The sequence below is a fragment of the Mercenaria mercenaria genome, chromosome 14 (genome assembly GCF_021730395.1).
Source record: "Mercenaria mercenaria strain notata chromosome 14, MADL_Memer_1, whole genome shotgun sequence".
NCBI lineage: Eukaryota > Metazoa > Mollusca > Bivalvia > Venerida > Veneridae > Mercenaria > Mercenaria mercenaria.
This window is the reverse complement of record NC_069374.1, coordinates 19,719,666-19,732,963: the sequence shown is the minus strand read 5'-3', so window position 1 is coordinate 19,732,963 and position 13,298 is coordinate 19,719,666. Positions and strand designations below refer to the sequence as shown.

General features: G+C 33.6%; 1 protein-coding gene across 1 annotated transcript in view; it reads left to right on the top strand.

Annotated features, from left to right (window-relative positions):
• LOC123526657 (uncharacterized) overlaps window positions 1-13,036 on the top strand; it is a 46,555-nt gene extending 33,519 nt beyond the window's left edge. The window contains exons 7-11 of the mRNA XM_053522533.1: window positions 431-478; window positions 952-1,008; window positions 2,435-2,500; window positions 10,273-11,322; window positions 11,803-13,036. Coding sequence (XP_053378508.1) covers window positions 431-478; window positions 952-1,008; window positions 2,435-2,500; window positions 10,273-11,322; window positions 11,803-12,413 — 1,832 coding nt within the window. The 3' untranslated portion in view covers window positions 12,414-13,036. The remainder of the gene's footprint in view (window positions 1-430; window positions 479-951; window positions 1,009-2,434; window positions 2,501-10,272; window positions 11,323-11,802) is intronic.
• Window positions 13,037-13,298: the final 262 nt, after the last annotated feature.

The following is a 13,298-nucleotide window of genomic DNA, read 5'->3' as shown; positions in this document are numbered from 1 at the left end:
TATTGTCCAACGAGAGACGTTAAAACGTCTAGCGACTTGTTCTTGCGTTCGCCCACATTCAAGCATGGCCAAAATCCTCTCTTCTAAATTTATCATCGTCATTATCAAAAACTGATTGACTGTCAGAATATCTCTGCAACTATGGTCGTATGTCGACTTCAAAATGTACCTATGTGTAAATTTCTCCATATAAAACCACATGATTGACACACATGGGCTGCACGAGGAAATCATCAGCAGGAAGTGAATTAAACAGTTGGCTGAATAAAATCGTACGAGTTCAGGTTGACTGTGCTTGTCTGTCCGAGTACATGTACATTTCTGACATTGCCAAATAACACTTACTTTCGATGAGGTGTTTCTTTATCGCGTCAGTATATATTGTACAGATACAAATACACTGTTTAAAAATATATAGTGTTTTTTTCAGACGACAGAACACTGTGTGTATCGTCTACTAGCTCAAACCCTGAGTCAGGTAAGAATTTGCTAGGAAAACAATTAAACGTTATCACTTCTATAAAGCTAATTCTTGTCAGTCATTGTTTTATTTTATTTGCGGGACACATTTTAGACGTTTTGTGAATTTTACATACGTATAGGTAAAATAAATGCATCTTTAATGAACGGATCTGTTTACTTTTGAAATGGTTGTGTAGAAGTTTGTGCATATCCTTCATTAAAACCATACTTGAGTATTCTACAAATCTTCACTTTTGCAACGACATTACTATTGTTAGAGATACCGGCTGGTTCGTAATGCGGAGCAAATAAACACTAGGTGCATATTGGAAATTATCCCTAGTTTTTGTTATTATAAGATGAAACATAATACCACAGTATATGCTAATTACAAATATGTTTACTTGTTTTGCTTTAATTTTATCTGTAAACAGCAACTGCATTAATTGTACAGATGCACATTTTGTTAAATTGTATTGCATTTTACAGACTTACAGAAACTTAGTGACGACAGTATAAATGAATCGTCTGCAGACCCTGGTCTTGGTAAGAAAATATTTGGTAAAGATTAAAGCTAGTAATTTAGAATTTATTTTTTCATTCCTACTGTATTTCAGTTTCCCATATGCGAAATAAAATTCAGTGCCTGAAATGGATACAGGCGCCTGCACTGATAAAATAATGTGTAGCACAGGGATCGGTAGTATGTCTTGAGTTAATAACACACACCTAACCCATGAGAGAAGTATGCAGGCGCCGTGCACTGCTTCATTTTTATGCCATCGACTGTCGGTTCCACGTTAACTGAGGCCTACAGAAGCTGTAACAAGGTGGGAGAAATGAAAGCATGAAAGGCTGTATTGCTGATATCGTCTCGTAAAGTCAATTTTAATCAAATAGAAATAAAGAAATAAAGCTTTTCACATCAAAGGATTTACGAGAGACGTTATTGACGTACCTGTTAAGGTTGTCGATTTTGTGATAACATGAACAAGGACGTATAGAATCTTGACTATGAAATGGATATGAACAGCAGGTCAACTCTGTGTGAGATCTATAATAGGTCACATAAGACTGTACTCTACAAATAATGTCAGTATATATCTTGTGAATAGGATAGTTACCTCACTAAGAGTCTAATATTTTGCATTCCTGTGAGATATTACCAGTATCATGTTGCACCAACCAAAACGTCAAGAAAACTGGAGCCCGCATTATAACTAGGACGTCCCACTACAATCATAATACCCCTGTAACAGAAGCAACTTCATTGGTTATCCATGAGATACAGAGAACAGTACACAGATCTTTCTTATACCTCTAGCATTCTCCAACCTCTATTAAGGACACGTTAGAAGAGCTCAGAAAAGTTAAGAAACTATGATCAAGAGACACCTTAGTTTGTAGCCAAAGTATACAACCGACCGTTATATTTAGCAGCCAGAGCCTTACAAACGCTGCTACAGGACTATGGAAAGTCTCCCAATTTATGTACAACACAGCATAGTGACCTGTAATCTTGTACTTTATGGTTTACATATCACGTTTTATTTTTGTTTTGATTTATGTTTGATCTTGAATATTGTGAAGCATTTTTGAATGGGTTGTATAACATAAAAAGAGTGCTATGTAATAATAATAATAATAATGATGATGATGATGATAATAATAATTATAATAATAATAAAAATAATAATATTAGATCGTTAATGAAATTTATCTTCCTTTCGTTGGGGTAGTTTGATACTGAACAATTTTGTATTGTTAGATATACCGGGTGATTTTCAAGATCTTCGACTAAATTAAACGTGCACATATCCGTTCTAGCTGATGGTGTAAGAAAATAAATACCACTGTATATGCTCATTACAAATCCGATAATTTGATTTGATATGATGTTATCTGTAGACAACAACAGTATTATGTTGTTCAGATATGAATACATGATATATAATTATATTGTGTTTTACAGACGAACCGCAACTGAATGACGACAAACGTTATAGTGAATCGACCACTGGAGCAAACCCTAATTTAGGTAAAAATATAAAGCTTATTTTTGTCTATCATATTGTTTTCTATGTGCGAAATCAGATCCAGTGTCTGAAATGAATATTATCGGACGACATGCACACTTAAATAAACCCAATTTAAGTTTCCCATATTCCGTTTGTGTTATTTGCGGGATAAGAGCATTTTCAGACGATTTTGTGAGTCTTACATGAGTAAGATGAATCACGTCTTAATCAAGGGGTGTGTTTAGCTACATATTGTTTTATTTGTTTGTAGAATTTTGTGATAATTATCCTGAAAACCATACAATGGCAGTCTATAAAAAACTTAGACATATATTCTGTTTGAAAGAAATTTGAAAATTAAAGGCACTTGTCTCTAGATCGTATGACAACAAGAAAAGGAATAAACATAGGTATTAGGAAATTATTGCTATATTTCTCAAAATTGCTTTGAAACTTACTGACAGACTAAATTTTATTGAAGCACAGGGAAATAAATTGTTTTTACAAACTTATAAATTTTACAATGAAAAAAGAAAAGCGTTTGTAACGCTTTACTCGAGGTATACTGTATTAATAATAGATATCTATCATCTTTGACGCGTTAAAACACATAATCCTGCGTGACGGTATAAGAACAGTGGATGTGTTCTTATTGCCGTGGCGGTCTGGGTTTGATTCCCGACGCAGGCATCATTTTTTCTTGATTTGGCATTTTTAAGATAGTTTCGAAACAAAACCTTATATTCTAATGTTCCAAATCTGATCAAACTCCAATCTTAAAGAAAGATCATTTTTGCCAATATCTAGCGGTCAGTGCCTTCTAATTGGGGTATATGTGTTTTTAGTTTAGCATGTTGTATACCTGTCTTCCATTTCTTGTATTTTAATATAAAATAATACTATTGCATTTCATGAGTGACGGTAGAGCTCAAAACACACTTCTCAGTGATCATGAACTATCTTTTAAAACATCAATAATATTTTGTTGGGCTGCAAGTCATAGTGTTATTCAAGAAAACGAGGATACTGACATTACAGCAAAGAAATCCTTTCCGTTATCACAATATAATTTGATATATATTACCATAAACGGATTTCAAACCGAATGTCAATACATCTGTTTTGTCAAATTGGCAATTGCCACGGAACAATGTTTCGTTTAATAAACTTCATGATGTTATAACCACTTTATGTGAATGGTACCAAAGTAACAGCTTATACTTTTTAGGCAGGCATCTATCATAAAATCTGAACATCATCTATTTCACTAGTATTTACTGTTATTGCTATATACTGCTATGTTTACAACCGATATTTTCAACACTATATATAGGCCGTTTCATGACAAAACCTTTATTAGTTACAAAAAATCAAAATTGAGATAACAGGATAAAAATGTAGAACAGTCTTTTACCGTAGCTATTTCGAGACGTAATGAAAGCAGTATGACGTCTTTGTACATGGCGTGTAGTTTTCATGTCATTTATTTGGCAAATTAAGCTTATCACTACCTAATGCATTTCAATATTAAGAAACAGTTTAAAATGAATTTGGTGACAAAACACTTTATCATACATTTTTATTTCATTACGGGCCTTTGATATATGCACCTCTATATTCTCTTGTTTGCACGGGTGCTTTGGAATTTCTGTTGCCATGATAACACAAAATAACTTTATTTTTTAAAACATGGTAGAATTTGATTTGTCTATTAGATAACTGCATTACAAGGCACTAGTTTCTAGTTTCTGCATGAACAAAAGAAAAACGATGATTTGTCAGTACTTAAAACTATCAATTGTGCAATAATTATATCATATCTAATGCAGGTGATCTCATGAAACGGCCCAATTATATATTTACATATTAAATGATTTTTAGCAAAGTTTTAAAGTTTACGTTTCCATTGTAACCTCTTCTCGGCGATATATGACCCTTAGGATTTACATTAAATTAAATTGATTGCTTTCAGATAGGGACAGGAATAGCTCTTAAATTACCCGCTTAACAAAAATAGGTTATCACACCGAGTGAAATACATGTGAACCAGTTGGTACAATTGCAAGTTTGAAAACAAATCCGTGATTGAAATGAAACTGTTAAATATATATATGAGAGTCTTGACCAGATATATTGCCTGAAGTGATAAATTTCTTGTCTTGAAATGTAAACGTACATTTCCCTCTTCCTTTTTTCTTAATTTATTATTTTAAGAAAATGTCAATAAAAACCAACAAATTATGTTCTCCGCACTCGTAAAACCACTGTCTAAACTTTCAGGTAGTTTTCCGTATGAGCTCGTTGAATCTTTGACATTTTACATCAATCTTTTATTTCAGTGAAATAATAGAAAACTATTGGGAAAACAAATAAATGATATATTAAGTGATTTCCTTTGTCTATCTGGTAAAGTGATAGAATATATTATATTTATATATCTTCGAGATCCAGTTAGCTTTCAGAGAGAGAAAATGAGAAAATATAGCTTCTCTGGTCCCAGTCAGTTAAAAAAGACTAAAATGTCACTGCTGATTTGTGAGACATGAAAACAGAGATTTAATTATAACCAGTACGATAGGTTTTCGCTATTACTTATTCAGAAATGACAATTAAAAAACTTAAAACCATTTACTTATAACAGACTCACTAATTAGATAATTGAAACAACAGAACATAGAAATTATACCCATCAATGCATATTGTTTTCTGGTATTAATAAGTTTGATTAAGGCACGAACACATATTAATTTGACTCAAGAAGTCGGTCTTGTTCATCAAGAAAATTGTAAACAGTGCCACAATCGTCTTGCAATTTCCTTTATTACGTTTCTGTTTACAATTTGGACTATATCTTCAGGTAAGGAAGTGTCAATTCTAACATTCTTGCAAGAAACTTTGTCCGATTTTCTAAATATGACGTACTTGTAGAAATCGTTCACAGTTTCAGGTGGTTTACGTGTATTTGTCCAGACGTTAAGTCAAATATCTTTCACGCAACAGTGTTTAAGCGTTATAATAATTCGATCTTTAACATAATGAACTGTATACGTAAAACCTTCTGCGTGCGCATATTTGGAAGCTTTACCTTCTAAATTTTTATCTGTGTTCTGATTTCATCTTTTACTTCTTGTGTATTTCCTATAGTGTTGGTGATACCTTGCCTCTCTTGCAATTAAATCATGGTCCTGAATGATCTTCTGCACACTATAAAAACTTCTTATAGCACTTTTAACATAAACACTTCAAATGAAATATAAATTCACATAGATTTCACATTTTGATTTAACGATTTCTTGTAACGTACATTTGATAACGTAAAGCACATACCTTTTAGAGGGACTTTTAGCTACAAAATATGAATCTGTATATTCTGTTTTTATATATTAACATAAAACATTTATGTGTAACTGGAGTGCCAGTCAGTATTTTCTAAAAAATATCAGTGGTAACGTATAAAGTAGGCTGTAATGTAAAAGGAACCATACTGCAAGACGGCAGAATTTCTGGAATGATAGCTCATATTATAAAGTTTAAGAAAATCATAGCGTAGAACTCTCCCGAGAGGGGAAGGAGAACAGTTATTGTCAGCTCAAGGCCTATTGATAAATATGTTTTGACAACGGGGGTCCGGTTGTCAACATTCTGCAGGTGAAAATTTATGAACAGCCCCTAAAGTATAGGAGATTAGTTGCCTTACCCGTTTCAGATACCTTGCTTACAACCATTCTCAAATAAACAAAATCGATTGGCTATATTCGATAGCTAAAAATCGATGTTTGCAATAGCAAAAGTGAGAAATTGTAATTCATTACTTGTGTATTTGACTAGCGTCCATAAGCGAGTTCGTCACTTGATGGGTCGGGAATGGTCGGAAAGGTCAAATGCGCCGCCGTCACAAACTGTTCAAACTCTTAGTGAAATTGAACTAGACGAACTTAAACAACTCCCTACAGACGGAAAACTAAATGGTAGGAAGGAATTCTAGTATGGGACTATTGAAATACAGAATTGATAATATTGAGTCACACGTTTATGCACAAAGTGCTACACACGAGGTCACACAACAACGCCTACGCGTACTAGAGTACAAAAGTACTGAGACAGAGGCGCATAGCAGGGAGAGTGATATTATAATAACTGGTGTAACTAATTCCGCAGTCGCAGCTTTTCCTAGTTATACGTCTGGTTTAAACCATTTTAGTTTTATAAATAACGCATCGAAAAGTAATAAAACATATTTCAGGCCTCAGTGCAAGAAAGCGAGAACGCTTTATCATAAGGCACGTAGTAAATACAGTAGAAATAAGAATGGCTACAACAAATCAGAACTAACCCATGCCAGTAAACACTATAAACAGACGATGAAGACTTATATACATATACATAAAACAAATAAAGACCGGAAAATTCGTGATATGCACTCTGATCGTCCTAAAGACTTTTGGAAATTAATAATTAGTTTTAAAAAATCTGAACAAAACAAAACGCCGACGACAAACGAGTTTTTCGAACACAATACTTTAAGATTGAGAATTCAAATATGCATTCCTCGAAAAGTGAAATTGAAAGCTTAACATGTGACTTAAGGATGTACGAGCTATTTTTTTCTAACGTTAAGAATTCTTTCATTTTCTGTGAGCTTGAAGACATTTAGTTTCCAGGACAAACAAGTGGAGCAAAAACACAGGTCACTGTACTCGTTTTAATTTATAGGGCATTTTCTTCACCAACTGTTTCTGAAATTTTGTAAAATAAATAGATGGTGGTAATTTATAAAACATATAATATGCCACTTAATATTAAAGGGATTTTATGTCTTACAGGTTGATATGAATACAAGGTGATGTCAGCATTATATAAGCATAAATGTCACTAACAAATCCCTTCAATTTTTACATGTTGACATAATTACTCCCCATCCACTTTATTTTCAATGGAAACCCGTAAGTTGGGGTCACCGAACATCTTAGAGAATTATTAAGAAAAAAGATGTTAAAAACTGGTGAGTTTTGATACTTTTTGTTCTTTTTGTTTTAACTTATGTTTTCTAGATATTAATATATAGTGCTATCTAGAAAACTTTCATTTCAGTCATAGCTTATTATAATATGTATCAGTCAGGAAGATATATCAAAGCTTAACCAAATCTGATCTACTTTACAGATATTTGAAATTACCTACCCCAAACTTATGTCAAATCTTGCGTCAATTTTATGGCATATGCCAGCCAAAAATAAGTTTGAAATATTTTAATTATCTAGCATAAATTTTTGGGAAATCTATTGTTAAAAAGCAATATTTGGAAAAAAAATCAAAACGACGGATATCGTGAAAAAAAAACGCTCGTACATCGTTCACTGATTCCAATGAGATTCTTAATTCCCCATTTACCTTCCAAGAAATTAATCAAATGATTTCAAAGTGAGTGCAATAATTGTAAAGCTGCATCACTAAATCATTTTAACAAAAGATATTGTAGTTTAAATACTTGACACTCTTTACCCTTAGCTTAGATTTCAGTCTTAGACGAATACTAAACATGATTATACTTTAGCTTTAAGCCTTATCTAAGCATAAAGTGCTCAAGGTGAGCAATTGCGATCGCTCCTTTGTCCGTCCTCTTCCACTCTAGAGGTTAGAATTGTATTCCAATCTTAATGAACATTCATCTGAATGATTGTGTTCTTATAAAGTCTTCTACGTGTTTGTAACTGAGTCGCCTGAGATCAAAATTTTATCGCAAGGTCAAATTATTTAAAAACGTTTTTTGTTTTTGCTTTAAAGTCCATATTTTCTACTTGATCATCAGAAAATTTGTCTATGAAACCGAATGAAACTCGAAGGCTTAAAACTATGTCAATATGTAAATTCTTATGACTTGTGATGTATATTTCTCGATTCATGAAACGTTATTCTATTCAAAATTCATAACGTTACGCTGCAACTGATAAAATAAATCCGGAACTGAAGATTGTTATTTGTCTTTAAAACGTCATGACGTATTTCTGTTTTACTGACTTTGGTTTCCCGAGCTTTGTTTAAATATGCTACTATAAGAAATAGCTCTAAGAAAAAAGCCGTTCGATTGATTTTATTTTTATTATTATTTCTTGTATGTAGTATGCAAGAAAATGATTCTATCACTGGCTGTCGGTGCAGATGGGAATTTCCAGCTCTCGTGTAACTGTTCAGACGGTAACAAACTATGCTTGAGACCAAATGCATCTGCAATCAGTGAAAGAATCGTATAACCTGATCTGATTTTATTCAATCTGAGATTCAATAAATTTTGTCGTATAAAATCTGAATTTCTAAACTCGGTCAGATAGGTCATAAGTTCAGATTATTAAAACGATCTGATTTATGTTATAACTGATTACATTAATCATGGTCTGAATAGTTGTTGTGATGAAATCTGGATCATACTGTCTGTCGTCTGTCAACATTTAGCTTGAGTATATGATAGAGGCTGTATTTTTCAACTGATCATCATGAAATTTGGTCAGAATGATGACCTTGATAAAATCTAGGCCAAGTTTGAAAATGGATTATCTGGGGTCAAAAACTAGGTAACTAGGTCAAATCAAGGAAAAACATTGTGTATGCGATAGAGCTGTATTTTTCAGTTGGTCTTCATAAAATTCAGTCAGAATGATAACCTAGATGAAATCTAGGCCAAGTTTAAAATGGGTCATCTGGGATCAAAATCTAGGTCACTAGGTCAAATCAAAGAAAAAACTTGTGTACATGCGATAGAGGCTGTATTTTTCAATTGATCTTCATGAAATGTTGGTGAGAATGATTGCCTTGATAAAGTCTAGGTAGGATTCGAATATATGTTATCTGGGGTCAAAAACAATGTCACTAGGTCATATCAAAGAAAATACCTATTTAAACTCAAGAGACCACATTTTTGGTCAATCCCCAATCCTAATGACAATTGGCCAGAATATTTGTTTCCATGAAATCACTAGGTAAAACATGTTTAAACTGTTATGTTGTGTTTCTCAGGTGAGCGACATAGGGACATCTTGGCCCTCTTGTTTTGTTGTTTTTTTTTTTGTTTTTTTTTACTAGATGGATACTATCGAGTTTGAGTTAAGTCGGAAAAGTTCGAATGTAAAATAATTTATATATAATTAAATGCATATTGATTGCCATCTGTTTGTTCCAAATACTACAATTTTATTATCCAGTTATCCTGACAACATCCGAATGCAAACACATAATGTAAAAATTGCCCGGCGGTGTAAAATTCAATGGTGTCAGTGTTAGTTAGCCGTTTTGAGGATGCCAAATTGTTTGATTGGGAATTTGGAAATTATGTGGTGCTGATTATTTTCGTAATAATAAAAAGTACTTTAGATAGTTCTGTTTCAGATAGGGTAGGATTTGTTCCTGAATAAAGATGGAAACTTGTTATTTTATCAATTCGTTCCATATTCAATGTTTTGAATATTCATGAGATGACTAAACAGGTTGCTGTAAGAGCCAATGTGGATTCTGTAACAGCCTGGTTTTGTTTACGTTTTATTGTGTGTTAGTGAGGGCGTTTGACAGAAAAGAAAGAGACAGAAAAGTGTTTGTTTCCCGTATAGGAAGTAATACCGGACGACAGTAATGTAAAATGGTGGTTATTCTTCAGAATAAATATACCTGTGAAATATCTCTAAAAAGATATATGATCCCTTTTTTTAGGTTCATTTTATATTAGTTTCACATTAGTCTTCAAATAAAGCTCTAAAATGTGACTAGCATTGTATGATATCATTATATACCCATCATATTACAGCCGACAAAAATGCATGGCGGCATTGTATTGAAACAAAAGACGAACAACTAGCAAAGGAACTCGTAAAGGGAGACAACCTACCACAAGATGTCGAATTAGAAGAAGCTTGCACAATATTTGGCGTTATCTCGTCAATCATGCAGCAGATCTTTCGATCCATTGAAGACAAGATTACAGCTTTATCCAGCTCAATAGTTTACACACAAGCTTGTCACCTTGCTAAACCATCGGGCAATATCGTATTTGTTGCCTTTACAGAAGGGGTATATCCAGACATTTATTACATGCCTTATAGAGTACTTGTTCGAAAAATGACTGACTGTAGCGGTGAAGCAAACACTATTATTGAGAAGGAGGTGGCTGACAATAAGCCTTTCTGTCAGCACGACATAGAAAAGATAGCCTGCTGCTTACGGCATCACTCACCCAGACTAATGGAAGAGCACAGCAACCTCACAATGACAAGTGCAAGTCGTTATAAGTGCAAGTATTATGACAGCCATACATTGGAAACGAAATTAGAACCGGAGCCATGCATTGTGTTTTATGTTCAAGCTAAGGGATTGATTCCTGTTGGTGAAAAACTTCTACCTGATACACTAACTATTGGGGATACTACATTCAAAACAGATGTGAGAGAAGGGGGGCGTGTTTCATTCGCTGTAGGTGGAAGGCCCACAGAAAAGCACCAAAATCTAAAAGTAGGATGCCGAATCACAAGTAAAGATGGAGCAGGAACTATAGGGGGCTTTGTGAATCACCCAAAGTATGGTTTTTGCGCTGTGACATGCGCACATGTGCTGCTAAGTGGAGAAGAGATGATTGATTACAAAAAGGGGAAAAAAGTGAAAGTTAAACGAAATTGTTATCAACCATCAGAACCTGACAAGTGTGGACAACTTCTGGAGATAATGTTGCGTGGAGGGGATGCTAATACCACAGGTTTGGATGTTGCTTTTGTGAAAGTTGATGACGACAGACAACCTATAAGTGGTGATTTTCCCGATTATAGCTTTAAGGACTGGGCGGGAACATGCGGTTATTGCAAGGGTAAATAAAAATATATTCTTCATGCTAACGGTCATAAAAGGTTTGCCATGACGTTCAAGCTACAATTTTGAGTCCTTTACGTTTAGTCTTTGTTCTTGAGCTTCATTGAACAAATCAAAGATGTTTCGGTTTTATTGCATATTGACAACTCAAAAAAAATAGTATGAACCAAAGGTCGTTGCTTAAACTATTTTATAGAATGGCAATAATTGAAATATACTTTTAATCGGACTAAGTGTTCTAATATTAACTTATTACTCAATGTACGAATGGATTTATGAAATCAGAAGTTTAATAAATTTTGTTTGAGCAGATGTTTCTTACAACAATGAATTGGGTGATTTAGTTACAAATCATTTGTTTAAATTTTTGTCATTTAAAATGAAATGCAATTAATGTCATAACACTAAATGCAAATTTTGTTGCATAATAACATAAAAATATTTTTATCAATCTGTCAATCTCAAACATTACTTTCAGACGGTTTGTTCAAGGCACAGCTAGCCTACAATTCTGGTGCAGTGTTATCGAAACATGTACTTTCTTCCGACACAAAAGTCGTGAAATATGGTCAAAAGACAATGTTAACGGAAGGCAAGCTTCAGATATGTGGTGGATCCTCAGCTCCGGAAATAATTATAAACACAGAAGGAAAAACAAAGAGAAAGACCTTTGTTTTTCATGACCAATTTCACATTTTTGACATATATCACGCATTTTGTACAAACGGTGATTCTGGGTCATTAATTTTTAGTCGTGGTTCGGACAACAATCTGAGCGCGATAGGTATTCTTATCGGTAAAAGTAACAGTATAAAAGTTTCGTATGCGACTCCTCTAAGCAGTATCCTTAGAGAAATTGGTCAACAAGACCCATTCAGTCTGGTTAGCTTTGACCCAAATCAGCGTCTAGAAAATAAAATAAACAAAACGTACTCGGAAGTGAAAAACATATTAGAGACGCATTCTACACGTATTTCGGACGTTCATAATGCTGTGCAAGAACTGAAAGACGAAATGAAAACTACATCAGAAAATCAGATCAAAGAAATCAAATCAATGTTTGAAGAGCTGAAGCCAAAGGTTGACTAGCAGAAGACAGCAGTATCAACAAAATAATACAAATACCAACGGAAATTCGGCAATATATCATTAGTACTTACATTCTTTGAAGAACATAACAGCATAGCAGAAAGAATGGTAATTTTCTTATCATAGAACTTATTTATAAAATTGATATGAATGAAACAAGCTCTAACTGCATGTTGTAAAACGTGTCACCATTAACACTGCTATGCTGATGCAAAATGTATGATTTTTTTCGCTAGGATATCATAGGATATCAACGATCAGTTGGATGTGTGGGTTTTTGCATCATACTGCTGTGATGTATTCAAAGTTCAAACAGACGCTCGGTAGATCTATTGCCTACTGTTTAGGTAGTTAGCAGGAAATTTCTCATGTTCAGTAAAAGCGTGGACATAAAACAGTATCATACTATGAAACTTATAATTGGACATCGCTTAAATTACATTCATTGCCAAAATATAAAAGATATGAATGAAATCTATTTGATTTTACCTACGATAAAAACTGTTTCATGATAACATTTTGGGTCAAAGAGCGAGAAAATGTTGGTTTTAGAATTCGGGAAAGTGAAATGATTCTTTTATTATAAATAAGCTGTTTTTTATATTGTTAAGGTTGAGAATTAGACCTTGAGAAACAAAACTCAAACAACACCAAATAATAGAAAGAAAGAGTTGTTTGACATGAAAATTAAACAGCATGTACAACATGTATATTACTTTACGAAACAACTGTCAGTATACTGATATAAACATTGAATTCCGGAAAAGTACTGCCAAGAGGGGCTCCAATTCCGGACAGTTAAACGCCTTAAAAAACTCACCATTATTAAAGAACAGTTACACATGTTCGTTTTGATGCATTTGCTATAGCGTGCGAGTGGTGAAA